At 48.6% G+C, this 14,107-nt stretch overlaps 1 protein-coding gene across 1 annotated transcript in view; it reads right to left on the reverse strand.

Moving 5' to 3' along the window:
• Nucleotides 1-226: 226 nt before the first annotated feature.
• LOC125448259 (protein lifeguard 2-like) overlaps nt 227-14,107 on the reverse strand; it is a 63,374-nt gene continuing 49,493 nt past the window's right edge. The window contains exons 12-13 of the mRNA XM_048523414.2: nt 6,354-6,445; nt 227-342 (exon numbers count right to left, since the gene is read on the reverse strand). Of these exons, the coding sequence (XP_048379371.1) occupies nt 6,380-6,445 (66 nt within the window). The 3' untranslated portion in view covers nt 227-342; nt 6,354-6,379. The remainder of the gene's footprint in view (nt 343-6,353; nt 6,446-14,107) is intronic.

The following is a 14,107-nucleotide window of genomic DNA, read 5'->3' on the forward strand; positions in this document are numbered from 1 at the left end:
CTTGCAAAGTCCTGATACACACAGGAGAAAATCCAGTAGCCCTTGGTCACCGTGATTGAGATGGATCCACATTGTCACAGACATACAAAAGCAAATATCAAAAGTAGTATGGTGGAATTTGTCCAAGTAAGGTTTTAATATAGCCTCGCGGGAAGCAGAGTCCATAACATCCAAAGTAACATACGAAATGGATTCAGGAAAGGAATTGGATTCAGTGGCTCTTCGAATCAGGTCAGCATCAATGTCACAACCAAGCAGCTTCAGGTCCAGTCTATCTGGGGAAATCCACATCAGGTTTTCCTTCAGATCATAGAGATGTTTGTAGATGGCAACGCTGAAATCCTGAGGAAGACATTTGGACAGAGTTTTTAAAAACTTACAGAACGTAAAGCAAGAACGTCCACAAAGGGACAAAATTTAAAACTGAGTTCATGGTTTATGAGCAAGTTGAATTTCTGTTCCTTTCTTGGTGTCTCACATTACAACAGGCACCGTTCACATAATAAAATGTTGCAAGGCACTTCACAGGGTAATAAACAATATTTGACGCTAACGCAAAAGAAGAGATCATAAGACAGGTGGCCAAAAATTTGGTAAATGAAATAGATCTAAAAAAGGAGAGAGTTGTAGAGGTTTAGAAAGGAAATGCATGTGCATAGTGGATGAGTCGCTGGAGATAGGCACCAATAATGGAGCAATTGAAATCGGGGGGGGGGGGGATGTGCATGAGGTAAAATTGGAGAAGCAGAGATCTTGGAAGGTTGCAGGGCCACACAAGGTTAAGGAGGGGATTTGACAACTAAAACAGAAGATTGTGGCAAGGACCAAAGACAAATGACTTCAGCATTCTCAATGCTGCATATGAAAGAAAATTCTGCTGATTCAGTGTTATCCAAGACATAAGGCAAATCAGAGATTGTCAATGAACTGAGGAAAAGTGATGGTGAGGGAAACATTGCAGTATAGCTGGATGGCCCTGGAGATGCATGGAGCCAACAGTGTTTCAAATGTGGTTGAGGGGCAGCCAAAAAACCTAAATGATAAATCCATTGGGGCGGGGAGGTCAGCAGAGATAATGGTACAGAAAGAGAAGCCATTGTAGATGTTTTTCTGGCTACAACTAGATAAGAATGGAACAAAGAAAAGGTAATTTGAGAGGCAACAGAGAAACGTTGAAGCAGTTGGCATGGTTAGCTGTGTCTAATAGAGGCCAAGAAAAGCAGTGAGTGCATCAAGGTCTCAAAGATTGTCATTTGTGACTTCGATATTCATAGTTTAACAGCTGTAGTGTGGGCTGAAACCTAATTGAAAGACGCAAGCTGCAAGAAAGATGGGCATTGATTTGAGTGTAAATAGCATGTTCAGGGACTTTGCAGGGGAAAGGAAAGTTGGAGATGGGGATGATAAATTGCAAGGACAGAAGGGTGAATGCCAGCTGATTTGAAGAGGAGGGCAAGAATAGTGGGAGAGAAAATTTAAATAATGGTAGCTAACATGGGGCATGAGGACAGAGTGTTCAGTGGTCAACAATGTTCCTTCTAAGCTGGACAACAATCTACAAATTCCCTCATCAGCTGTACAAAAGTCAGATTTTTGTGAAAACCAAAAGAACTGCAGATGGCTATAGGTCACAAACAAAAACAAATTGCTGGCAAAGCTCAGCAGGTCTGGCAGCATCCGTGGAGAGAAATCAGAGTTAACATTTTGGGTCGCGTGACCCTTCCTTAGACCTGACAGTAGCTCACCACCAGACACCATCAGTTCTGAGAAAGGGTCACTTGACCCAAAATGTTAACCAAAATGAAAACCTTTCACATCACACAGATGTTCACCTGCACATCTGCTAATGTGGTATACTGTATCGATGACTCTTGATGTGGCCTCCTCTACACCAGGGAAACCAAGCGGAGCTTGGAGACCACTTCGTGGAACGCCTACTCTTGGTTTGCGACAAACGACTGCACCTCCCAGTCACGAACCACTTCAACTCCCCCTCCCACTCCTTGGATGACATGTCCATCCTGGACCTCCTTCAGTGCCACAACGATGCCACCCTAAGGTTTTGGAACAGCACCTCATATTTCACTTGGGAACCCTGCCACCCAATAGTGTCAATGTGGACTTCTCAAGCTGCAAAATCTCCCTGTCCCCGACCGCATCCCAAAACCAGCCCAGCTCATCCTCACCTCCCTAATCTGTCCATCCTTTCTCCCATCTATCCACTCCTCAACCCCACCTCCTACCTACCAGCCTCATCCCCGTCTCCTTGACCTGTCCATCTTCTCTTGATTGACCAAACCCCATCCCAACTCCCCACCTACACTCACCTTTACTGGCTCCATCCCCACCTCCTTGACCTGTCCATCTCCTCTCCACCTATCTGCTCCTTTATCCATCCTCCATCCACCTCCCCCCGAATCCCTAACCCCTCCCCAATTTCTGAAGGGTCCAGACCCTGAAACGTTAGCTTTCCTGCTTGGCCTGCTGTGTTCATCCAGCTCTACACCTTGTTATCTCAGATTCTCCAGCATCTGCAGTTCCTACTATCTCTGAACCTTTGGCCATTACTCTGTCTCCTGCCGTTAAGCCAATTTTGTATCCAATTGGCAAGCTCACCCTGAATCCTATGTGACCTAACTTTACTAATTAGTCTACCGTGCAGAACGTTGTCAAAGGCTTTACTGAAGTCCAAGTAAATAATGTCTACTGCTCTGACCTCATCAAGCTTTTTGGTAACATCCTCAAAAACCTCAATTAAGTTTGTGGGACACAATTTTCCCCGCACAAAACTATGCTGATTGTCCTTAATCAATTTTTGCCTCTCTACATGTTTATAAATCCTCTCTTTTAGCATCACCTCCAACAGCTTACCCACAACCAAAGTCAGACACTCAGGTCTATAGACCCCCGGTTTCTCCTTACAACCTTTATAAACAAAGGTACGACATTATCTTGTCCTTCTAGATGGAAGCAGTCATGGGTCTGGAAAGTGCTGTCCAGGTTATTTGGTGAATTTCTGCAGATAGTCCACACTGCTGTTACTGAGCGTTGGTGGTGGAGGGAGTGAATGCTTGAGGAAGTGATGCCAATCAAACGGCTGCTTTGTCCTGGATGGTGTCAAGCTTTGAATGTGATGGGAGCTGTACCCATCCAGGCAGGTAGAGACTGTTCTATCGCACTCCTGACTTGTGCCTTGTAGGTGGTGGTCAAGTTCTGGGGAGTCAGGAGATGAGTTACTTGCTGCAGTATTCCTAGCCTCTGACCTGTTTATGTGGTGAGTCCAGTTGAGTTTCTGGTAAATGGCAACCCCATTGCAGGATTTAGTGACAGTAACACCATTGAATGTCAAGGGGCAGTGGTTCGATTGTCTCTTATTGGAGATGGTCATTGCCTGGCATTTCTGTGGCACTAATGGTACTTGCCACATGTCAGCCCATGCCTGGATATTGTGCGGATCTTGTTGCATTTGAACATGGACTGTTTCAGTATCTGAGGAGTTGCAAATGGTGAACATTTGTACAATCATCAGTGACTTCTGACTTTATGATGGAGGGAATCCCATTGATTAAGCAGCTGAAGACAGTTGAGCCTAGGAGACTACCCTGAGGAACTCCTGGAGCTGAAATGTTTGACCTCCAACAACTACAACTTGCCCATGCACATTAAAAGAAAATAAAGTTGAGGGACTATCGGTGGTAAGCAGTTTTTTTATAACTAGCATCAACACAGCAGAAATCGGGTCTTATGGGAAAGTTGTGCTCAGTGAAGGCATTAGGGAGATGGAGAAAAAATAGAAGATGAGAGTTCAGGGCTGGCTAAGGGAAAGGACTTCAGCAGTTTGAGAGGGCAGCTCACCACCAGCTTCAAAAGGCAACTAGGGATGGACAATAAATGTTGGTCCAGGTCAGTTACACATCCCACAAGTGAGCAGAAACAAGAGATACCTAATCAAATGGTCTTCACCTAAGTTGTCTAAGGTCCTTGCATTTATCTTTGGAAAGGACATAGAAGTTTAAGAACACAGCTTGTAGTGGAGAGGTCAGGCATTATTTTTGCATTATTTCTGTATTCCAACATGATCCTGGGATACTAAGCTGTTTGACAAGAGGAAAGGTGGACCCTGTAGTGCTATAGGTGGTCAGCCAAATCTGTCAATGAATGGTTAAAACAGTTGTCCACCATTAACCTTCAAATCTGAGTCATTTGGATTGAAGTGAACTGTAATGGAGGCTGTATCATGTGAACAATCAGAGCAAGCATGCTAACGGTTTTAATGGCTGCTGAGACTAAAGGTGAAGGGGTGAGAGATGAGAGGATTGGTAGCTGCAGAAATGTTGCTGTGAATAGCACTGGAGCAAAAGTTAACTGCACAATAGCAAATCTTCAGGGGGGAAAAAATCCTAATATTTAAATAAAGGGAAAAGTACATCAGCTGACAGTGGCACAGAGATCATAGGGAAGCCTAACATGGAACTCCAGTGGGCAAGGATGCCGTGCCCTTAAATTAGCAGTTTCACTCAGTTTATAGTAATCATGGAAGGAGCTGATTAGCGTGGATATTGGAAAAGTCAATGTAGTTGTTGGTGTTTTTTCTTTCAGCTGGAAGAATGACACATTCTTAAGAATCATTGAGCTGTACAGCATGGAAACAGACCCTTTGGTCCAACTCACCCACACCGACCAGATATGGATGTGGGAAAAGAGCAGGACTAACTATATTGAACTTCCAAAGAGCCAGCACAGACCTGAACCAGATGGTCTCCATCTGTGCTGTACTGTGCCCAATGGCATTAAACTACATTGAAATCTGCACTTAAGTGCTGCCAAATAGAAGTCAGTTTGGAAACTAGCACAACTTGCCAGATTCCCACTACAGCTGCACATGCTAGAACCTAGAACAAAAGCCTTAACTTCAGTGGTATGTACAAAGTGTTGCTGAACAAAGAGACCTTGGAGTGCAGGCTCATAGTTCCTTGAAGGTAGAATCGCAGGTAGACAGGATGGTGAAGAAGGCATTTGGTATGCTTACCTTTATTGGTCAGGGTATTGAGTATACGAGTTGGGAGGTCATGGTGCGGTTGTGCAGAACATTGGTTAGGCCACTTTTGGAATACTGCATTCAATTCTGATCTCCTTGCTCTTGGGTGTTATGAAACTTGAAAGGGTTAGAAAAGATTTACAAGGACATTGGAGGGTTTGAGCTATAGGGAGAGGCTGAATAGGCTGGAGCAGTTTTCCTTGGAGTGTCAGAGGCAGAGGTGTGACCTCATAGAAGTCTATAAAACCATGAGGGGCATAGACAGGGTGAATAGGCAAGGTCTTTTCCACAGGGTAGCAGAGTCCAAAACTGGAGGGCATAGGTTTAAGGTGAGGGGAAAGATTTAAAAGGGACACAAAGGGCAACCTTTTCACACAGTGGGTGGTGTGTGTATATGGAAGTGTTGAAGGCTGGTACAATTGCAATATTTAAAAGGCATCTGGATGGGAATATGAATAGGAAGGGTTTAGCCAAATGCTGGCACACGAGAACAGATTAAATTAGCGTATCTGGTCCGCATGGAAGACTTGGACCGAAGGGTCTATTTCCATGCTGTACAGCTCTATGATTGGTTCAAACTTGACACTCTTACCGCCATTGAAAGATTAGTTGATTTTAACCCAGAAGTTCTCCACAGCAAAGGATTGCTGAGACCGTTTAACGAACCAGCAAGAAAACGGACATCGAATTTGTACTTCGAGGAATCCGACGTCTGTTTGCTACACCAAGCACTACTGCTGCCAGGCTTTCATTGAAATATTGTGCCGATTGTGGCGAAATGCAAACATACATCAGTACCTAAATACAGAAAATCTAACATCTGTAAAGTACAAGTCATTGATTGATAAAGGATACGACTTGCGATAAATTATGCCGACAGAATAAGAAAGATCGAAATTGTTGGCGAAACTCAGCAGGTCTGGCAGCTCTGAAGGGTCACTGGGCCCGAAACGATAACTGTTTCCTGTCCACAACCCGATCTGCTAAGTTTCGCCTACAATTTCTATTTTCGTTTCAGATTTTCAGCATCTAGTTTACTCTTTGGTTTATTATGGAAGGATTAACTTCTGAGACACAAAATGAATCTGGCAGCAGCAATGAAAATGCAGAAAATATTAGCAAGTGCCTGTGACATAAGAGAATCAAGCGCGGGAACAAAGGCTAAAAGTTTTTTTAAGCATATTGAAATGATCAAATTAGACACAAGTTGAATTTTCATATTATATGTTTACAGCAATTTGAAGCAATAGTGTTTAAGAGTCATTGCTGGCTAGATTAAAGCGAAAGACTCAGGCCTAATGGATTAGGCTCCTACCCCACAGTTACAGCCCACATCCAGCGCTACCACTCTTCCTCCCGGGAACACTTCCAATAAATCGACGGCCGGAATAAGTCGTAGTCGCTCGCCTGGAGGATTGAAACGATAATAGTTAGAGAAATTCCCATATGGTGCTGCGCCGGGCTCACATTGGTAATTTTCCGCCTTCATTTGTTCATGCCGCCCCTCACGGTTGGAGGCTGCCATTCCTGTCCATCACAGAAAAATGCTCTTCCCCACCGAAGTGGCCACGACGAAAGGTTCCGGTTCCATTCCAAGCAAATTTATTGATATTGTCAGATTATTCTTATTATAATGAGAAATTATGGGGAGTGTTTGATTGCAAGTTTTACAAAACTAGTTTCTTCCAAAGGAAACTAATAAAACTTTTTTGTTATTTTTAGTTATAAAGTGCAAGCATTTCAATCATACAAAAAACCTAAACAGCCCACCCGTTTTAAAATGATTCCTCTTCAGTTTTTACCTGAGTAAATAATGACAGAATTAATTCAATATCGATTAATTAACTTTATTCAGCATACGTTGAAAATGCTAGCATTCAATCTACTTCTTTAATACTCTGTTTTGTAAATCATAATTTGACTATACATCAATTTTCTTCTCTGCCTTAACTGTTGCCCGAGATACTGTCACACAATGTTTTTGACAGTCCGATGCCTCACACGGTGACCATTGAATGCCCAAGATAACAAAGTGTGAAGCTGGATGAACACAGCAGGCCAAGCAGCATCTCAGGAGCACAAAAGCTGACATTTCAGGCCTAGACCCTTCATCAGAGAGAGCCATTATCACTGACCGTTGGATAGCTGACTGTTTAGCAGTTGCGGAATTCACAGCCAAATGCAAATGTTATTCTGAATTAGTTGGAATCCTGACTGACCTATTTTGCACTAAATATTAGAACCAATTCAAATGAGCTGTTATGGCATGGCAGTGGTGCCCCTGCCTCTAGATAAAAAGACCTGGGTTGTCACCTCACCGACTCCAGAGGTATTTCTGAATAGGTTGGTTAAAAACGTCACAAAACAATTTAAGCACCAGGTATTTACATATATCATCTTTCATCTAGTATTCAATACACTTAAAGTCATCAGCTAAGCTATATTCATTTATTTGCAGGAAACTTTGAATCAAACACTTTTCCCCTTGCTGGTTTTATTTCACTTGAATCATCATAATGATAATATATCTTAAAATAAAATAAATTCCATATCTTAAAGCATAAATAGACATATTTGAAAAAAAACTTATAAGCATACAATTTGATAGACTGTCTAGATAGTCAGTCCTCTTAGCAGCAGTGAAAATATTTCTTCATCAATTACATTTTGCACCAGCAAAAGGCTTTGAAAAGTATCAATGTGTAGTATATTGAATTTTCAGCAAATACAACACTTGAATATTCAATGGCTATCATCTCCGAACTGGTTGATTAAAAATACTTATAAAGCAGTCCCCAGCCTCTGAGCCAGGAGGCCTGGGTTCAAGTCCCACTTGCTCCAGAGGTGTATCATAACATCTCTGAACAGGGTGATTCAAAAATACTTGTTTAGTGTTCTTTTGGTGCAGTGGTATATCCCTGCCTCTGGATCAGGAGTCCCTGAGTTCAAATCTTTCTTGCTCCAGAGTTGTATCATAACATCTCTGAACAGCTTGATTAGATAATATCTAATAAACAGACCCCTACCTCTGAGCTAAGAAGCCTTAGTTTGAGTCCCACCTGCTCCAGTGGTATGTCATATTATCCCTGGACAGGTTGATTAAAAATATCTTATAAAGCAGACCGGGAGATAGGCCTGTAAAACTGTCTGCCCCTGTCTGGGATTAGCCTATGTACACCATGAGTAGTGGCTCTATTTTGGTGTTCAGCACGAAACAAAGATCCTTTTCAGTCAGGTTTCCTGAATTATTACAATGGGATCAAACCATTAACATACAGAGAGTTGAAATTTCAATGATTATAAAGTCATTATGGTACTGAAGGAAACCATTTAACCCAATAAGTCCAAGACAGTTCACTGTAGAACAATATATTCAATTCCATTCACCATTCTATCTCCATAGCCGTGCAAGTTTATTTCTGTCAAGTAGCCATCCCAATTCTTTTTGCAGTCTCTCATTGACTCCACTACCACCACCACAGGTAGTGAATTCCATTATAGTCCTAAATCTGGATGTGAGTTTGCTCGCTGAGCTGGAAGGTTAGTTTTCAGACGTTTCGTCACTTTTTTTTATTTGAAAAAATATACTTTATTCGTAAGATGTACAAAAAAAACATATTTACACACCTACCCAGTCATGCAAGCTGCTCTGGGTTACCCAGGGGGTACATACACCAACTAAAGGAATAAAACAAAGAAGGAAAAAAAAACAAAGCAAAGAAAACACCCCAGCAGTCGTCACCCCGCACAGTCCCCGTTGGCCCCCTGACCAGTTGGGGAAGGCACCAGCTGGGCCCAGTTACCAGATAGGGTTCTTTTTCCTATTCTGGACGAGGGGTTTCATACGGTGGTCTTTCCCCACCGCGCCCTGGCGTCGGCTGCCCCAAGCTTTAGCGCGTCCCTCAGCACGTAGTCCTGGACCTTGGAGTGCGCCAGTCTGCAACACTCGGTCGGGGTCAGTTCTTTCAGCTGGCAGACCAGCAAGTTGCGGGCAGACCAAGGAGGGTCTTTCACCGCATTGATGGTCCTCCAGGCGCAGTTGATGTTGGTCTCGGTGTGCGTCCCCGGAAACAGCCCGTAGAGCACGGAGTCCCGCGTCACGGAGCTGCTCTGGACGAACCTCGACAAATACCCCTGCATCCCATTCCAGACCTCCTGCGCATAGGCACACTCCAGAAGGAGGTGATCGACAGTCTTGTCCCCCCCGCAGCCACCTCGAGGGCAGCGTGCGGTGGCGCAGAGATTCCGGGCATGCATAAAGGATCTCACTGGCAGAGCCCCTCTCACCGCCAGCCAAGCAATGTCTTTGTGCTTGTTTGAAAGTTCTGGTGATGAGGCATTCTGCCAAATGACTTTGGCAGTCTGCGTGGGGCACCACACGACGGGATCCACCCTCTCCTTTTCCCGAAGGGTCTCGAGGATACTACGTGCTGACCACTGCCTGACGGCCTTGTGGTCAAAGGTGTTTCCCTTCAAAAATTTCTCCACGAAGGACAGGTGATACGGAACGGTCCAACTACTCGGAGCGTTCCGTGGCAACGAGGCCAAGCCCATCCTTCGCAACACCGGGGACAGGTAGAACCTCAGTAAGTAGTGACACTTGGTGTTTGCGTACTGACGATCTACGCACAGCTTGATGCAGCCGCACACAAAGGTAGCCGTCAGGGCGATGGTGGCGTTCGGTACGCCCTTTCCCCCATTTTCCAGGTCTTTGTACATGGTGTCCCTGCGGACCCGGTCCATCCTCGACCCCCAGATGAAGTGGAAGATGGCCCGGGTGACCGCAGCAGCGCAGGTCCAGGGAATAGGCCAGGTCTGCGCCACATACAACAGCACCGAAAGACCCTCGCATCTGACAACCAAGTTCTTACCCGCGATGGAGAGGACCGGAGCGTCCACCTGCCCAGCTTCTGCTTCAATTTGGTGATACGCTCCTCGCAAGTCTTAGTGCACGCCCCAGCTCCACCAAACCAAACACCCAGCACCTTCAGGTAGTCTGTCCTGACGGTGAAGGGGATGAAGGAGCGGTCGTCCCAGTTCCCGAAGAACATGACCTCGCTCTTACCCCTGTTGACTTTGGCACCCGAGGCCAGTTCAAACTGGCCGCAGATGTCCAACAGTCTACTCACCGACCGACGATCGGTGCAGAAGACGGCGACATCGTCCATGTACAGGGAGGTCTTGACCTGAAGGCCTCTGCTGCCTGGGATAGTCACGCCCTTCAGGCTCACGTCCTTCCTGATGGAGGCGGCAAAGGGCTCCACACAGCACATGAACAAGGCAGGAGAGAGCGAGCAGCCCTGCCTGACTCCAGATCTAACAGGAAAACTGTATGATTCCCACCCATTGATCGAGACTGTGCTAACGATGTTGGCGTAGAGCAGCCGGATCCAATTGTGGATGCCCTCCCCGAACCCCAATTTGGAGAGGACGTCCCTCATGTAAGCATGAGAGACCCTGTCGAGGGCCTTCTCCTGGTCCAGTGTCCACCCGCCTGTCCTGTACGTAGGCGATCGTATCCCTGATGAGCGCGAGGCTCTCAGCGATCTTCCTGCCCGGCACAGCACAGGTTTAGTCAGGGTGAATCACTGACTCCAGGACAGACCTGACCCAGTTGGCTATGACCTTGGCCAGGATTTTGTAGTCCACGTTTAATAGTGAAATGGGACACCAATTCTTAATTTCTTCCCTCTCCCCCTTCCTCTTGTAAATGAGGGTGATGATGCCCTTCCTCATGGACTTGCACATTTCCCCTGCCCGAAGCGCACTATCGTACACCTCCAGCAGGTCCTGGCTGACCAGGTCCCACAGAGCGGAATACAGCTCGACCGGTAAGCCGTCGCTCCCGGGAGTCCTATTCCTCTCCAACAACTTGAGGGCTGTGGTCAGCTCGTCCAGGGATATCGGCCGGTCCAGCCACTCCCTCGTGCCGTCGTCTAAGACCTCCGTGATAGATGACAGGAATGACTCGGAGGCCATGCTGTCCGTGGGCTTCGTGTCGTACAGTCCGGCATAGAAGGATCTGCTGATCCTCAAAACGTCAGGCCGAGACGACGTCACCGAGCCATCGTCCTCCTTCAGCCAGCTAAGCACAGAGCTCTCTTTGTGCACCTTCTGAAAGAAGACACGCAAACACGTCTCGTCCTGCTCCACGGAGCGGACCCTGGACTGGAAGATTATCCGGGAGGCCTCCGCGGCGAAGAGCGAGGCTTGCTGGCCCCTCACCTCGCGGAGGTCCTCCGTGACATTGACCCCCATCAACTGCAGAAGGAGCAGGTTCTGCACCCTTTTCTGGAGTCGCGACAGCTTTTCCCGCCTCTCTCTTGCCTTCTGAACACCCTTGAGGACAAAGAACCTCTTGATGTTCTCCTTCACCGTCTCCCACCAGTCGCCTGGAGACTCAAAGAGGGGTTTCACGGTTCTCCAACCGGCGTACTCCCTCTTAAGCTCCTCGACATTCTCTGGGGTCAACAGAGTCGTGTTGAGCTTCCACGTCCCCTTGCCGGCCGGCTGGTCGTCCTGTAAGTGACAGTCGGCCAGCAGGAGGCAGTGGTCAGAGAAGAACACCGGCTCGACACCGGTGGACCTGACCGAGAACGCCCGTGACACAAACAGGAAGTCTATCCTTGAGCGGATAGACCCGTCTGGCCGCGACCAGATGTACCTCCGCTGCGGTCCGTCTGCAGGGGTGCTGAAGACATCGAGCAGCTTGGCGTCCTTCACCGTGCCCATCAGGAATCTGGACGTGACGTCCAGTTGACTCCCCCCACCCGCTGTCCCCACGCCGGATCTTCCATCTGCATCGATGATGCAGTTGAAGTCTCCGCCTAGGATGACCGGCCTGGACGTAGCCAGCAGGGGTGGAAGCCGCTGCAGGACGGCCAACTGCTCACTCCATACCGCTGGGGCGTAGACGTTGATCAGCCTCAAGGGAGCGTTCCTGTAGGTGATGTCAGCCACTAGGAGGCGCCCCCCACCACCTCCTGAACTTAAGAGATGGTGAAGTTGCGCCCCCGCAGCAGAATAGCCAGGTCCGAGGAGCGACAGTCGTTACCCCCCGACCAGATCAAAGGCCCACAGGTCCAGGCGCCGGACCATTTCCCCTACCAGCCGAGGTGCGGTATCCCGCACTCCTGCAGAAACAGGAGGTCCGCCTCGATGGTGGTCAGGTAGGCCAACGTGGACACACATCTTGCGGTGGACCTGACACTGCGCACATTAATGCTCGCAATTCGTACCCCCATTGTGGGCAGTGACCGCAGTACCCTCCCCAAGTCCAAGGTCCAGCCCCTCCATCTGTCCCTTCATGCCCATTGCCCGGGCTAACTGCTGGATGCTCTCCGGGCTCAGGAAACTGTCCGTGCTGCCTTCCGGGTGGCATCCCCCCGTCAGGGCTGCAGAGGCAGGAGGGTCCGGCTCCGGGTCAGGCTGGGGACACGCTGTTTCCTCCTTCCCGCCTGGAAGTTCCGGGGGGCCCTCCAGTGCTCCAGCAGCACTTGACTGGGTGTCGGAGGGAGCCTCAGGACGCCTCCCGTCACCTGGAAGCGGGGTGCTGCTTTCCTTCCCCCTCAAGACCTTTAACTTCTGCTTTGGGTGGGCCCTCTCCGAATTGTCCTCGTCAGAGGAGCTCTTATAGTCCCCCTGTAGCTGCCTCTTCCCGCCTGATGGTTGCAGTTCCTGGGCCCGTCGATGCACCTTCCTCCTCGCTTTCCGGACTGTTGTCCACTCCCCTGGGTCGCCTGTCGCCGCATCCATTGGCTCCAGGTTGTCGGGGGGGATCGGAGCCTGCAGGGGTGCTTTGCTGGCCTCGGGCCCATCCTGCAGGGCTGGGCCCTCCTGCACGGCCTGGCCCTCCTGCACATTAGTGGGGTCCTTGCTGGGCCCTGGTGCCTTCCTCTCCTCCGGGGGGGCTGGCCCCGCATTTCCCCTGCCGGCGACCTGGGCGTAGGTGGTACCCCGCCGCGGGCATGCCCTATAGAAGTGGCCCGCTTCCCCGCAAAGGTTGCAGCTTCTCTCTCGTGGGCAATCCTTTGCAAGGTGTCCCTCCTCCCTGCAGATGGTGGCTTTGCAGTCGGCCGCCATGTGACCTGACCTACCACAGGCATGGCAGACTTTAGGTTGCCCTGCATAGGTCAGGTAGCCCCTGCTCCCGCCGATCGCGAAGCTGGACGGTGGGTGTGTGACATTCCCGTCTGCGCCCATCCTCAGCGTCACCTTGACCTGCCTCTTACTCGTCCAGATGCCAAAGGGGTCCACGATGTCAGTTAGGTCCCCTTCCACCTTCACATACCTTCCGAGGAAGGTCAGGACATCAACTGCTGGCACATGCGGGTTGTACATGTGTACAGTCACCATACGGCTCCTCTGTGCTGGCATCATGAACAGTGGGACAGCGGTCAATACAGAGAGGGGGCCCTCACCTCCTTTCTCCTTGAAAACCTCCAGGAAGCGCTCGCAAAGCTTGGCTCTCCGGAAGGTCACATCGTAAAAACCCCCTCCGGGGAAATCCTGCAGGCAGTAAATGTCCGCAGCAGCAAACCCACAACAGTCCAACAGGACCCTCTTCATGAAGAAGGTGCGGTCCACAGGTGCACCTTCATCCACCTTCTTTACAGAAACACGGATGGTGTTCCGGATCCCCTGACCTGGGGCACGAGCACTTGCCGCAGCCATCGTTGCAGGTTGGCTGCTCCCCTGAACCAGCGTTAGGCCGAAGCCAGCATTAAGATCCACTGGTTGCAAGGGTGCACAGCCAACCCGACGTCCTCCTTTCACCTCCAAGACAGCACTCTCCTCCTCTCGGTCCACAAGAGAGTGGGTCTTTATTGTGCTCAAGATGTAAGCTGGTTCACTGAGCTTGCTGGTTTGTTCCCAGATGTTTTGTCACCATTCTAAGTAACATCATCAGTGAGCCTCTGGTGAAGCGCTGGTGTTATGTCCCGCTTTCTATTTATCTGGTTAGGTTTCCTTGGGTTGGTGATGTCATTTCCTGTGTTGGTGATGTCATTTCCTGTTCTTTTTCTCAGAGGATGGTAGATGGGCTCCAAATCAATGTGTTTGTTGATGGAG

Source organism: Stegostoma tigrinum, chromosome X (genome assembly GCF_030684315.1).
Source record: "Stegostoma tigrinum isolate sSteTig4 chromosome X, sSteTig4.hap1, whole genome shotgun sequence".
Classification (NCBI taxonomy): domain Eukaryota; kingdom Metazoa; phylum Chordata; class Chondrichthyes; order Orectolobiformes; family Stegostomatidae; genus Stegostoma; species Stegostoma tigrinum.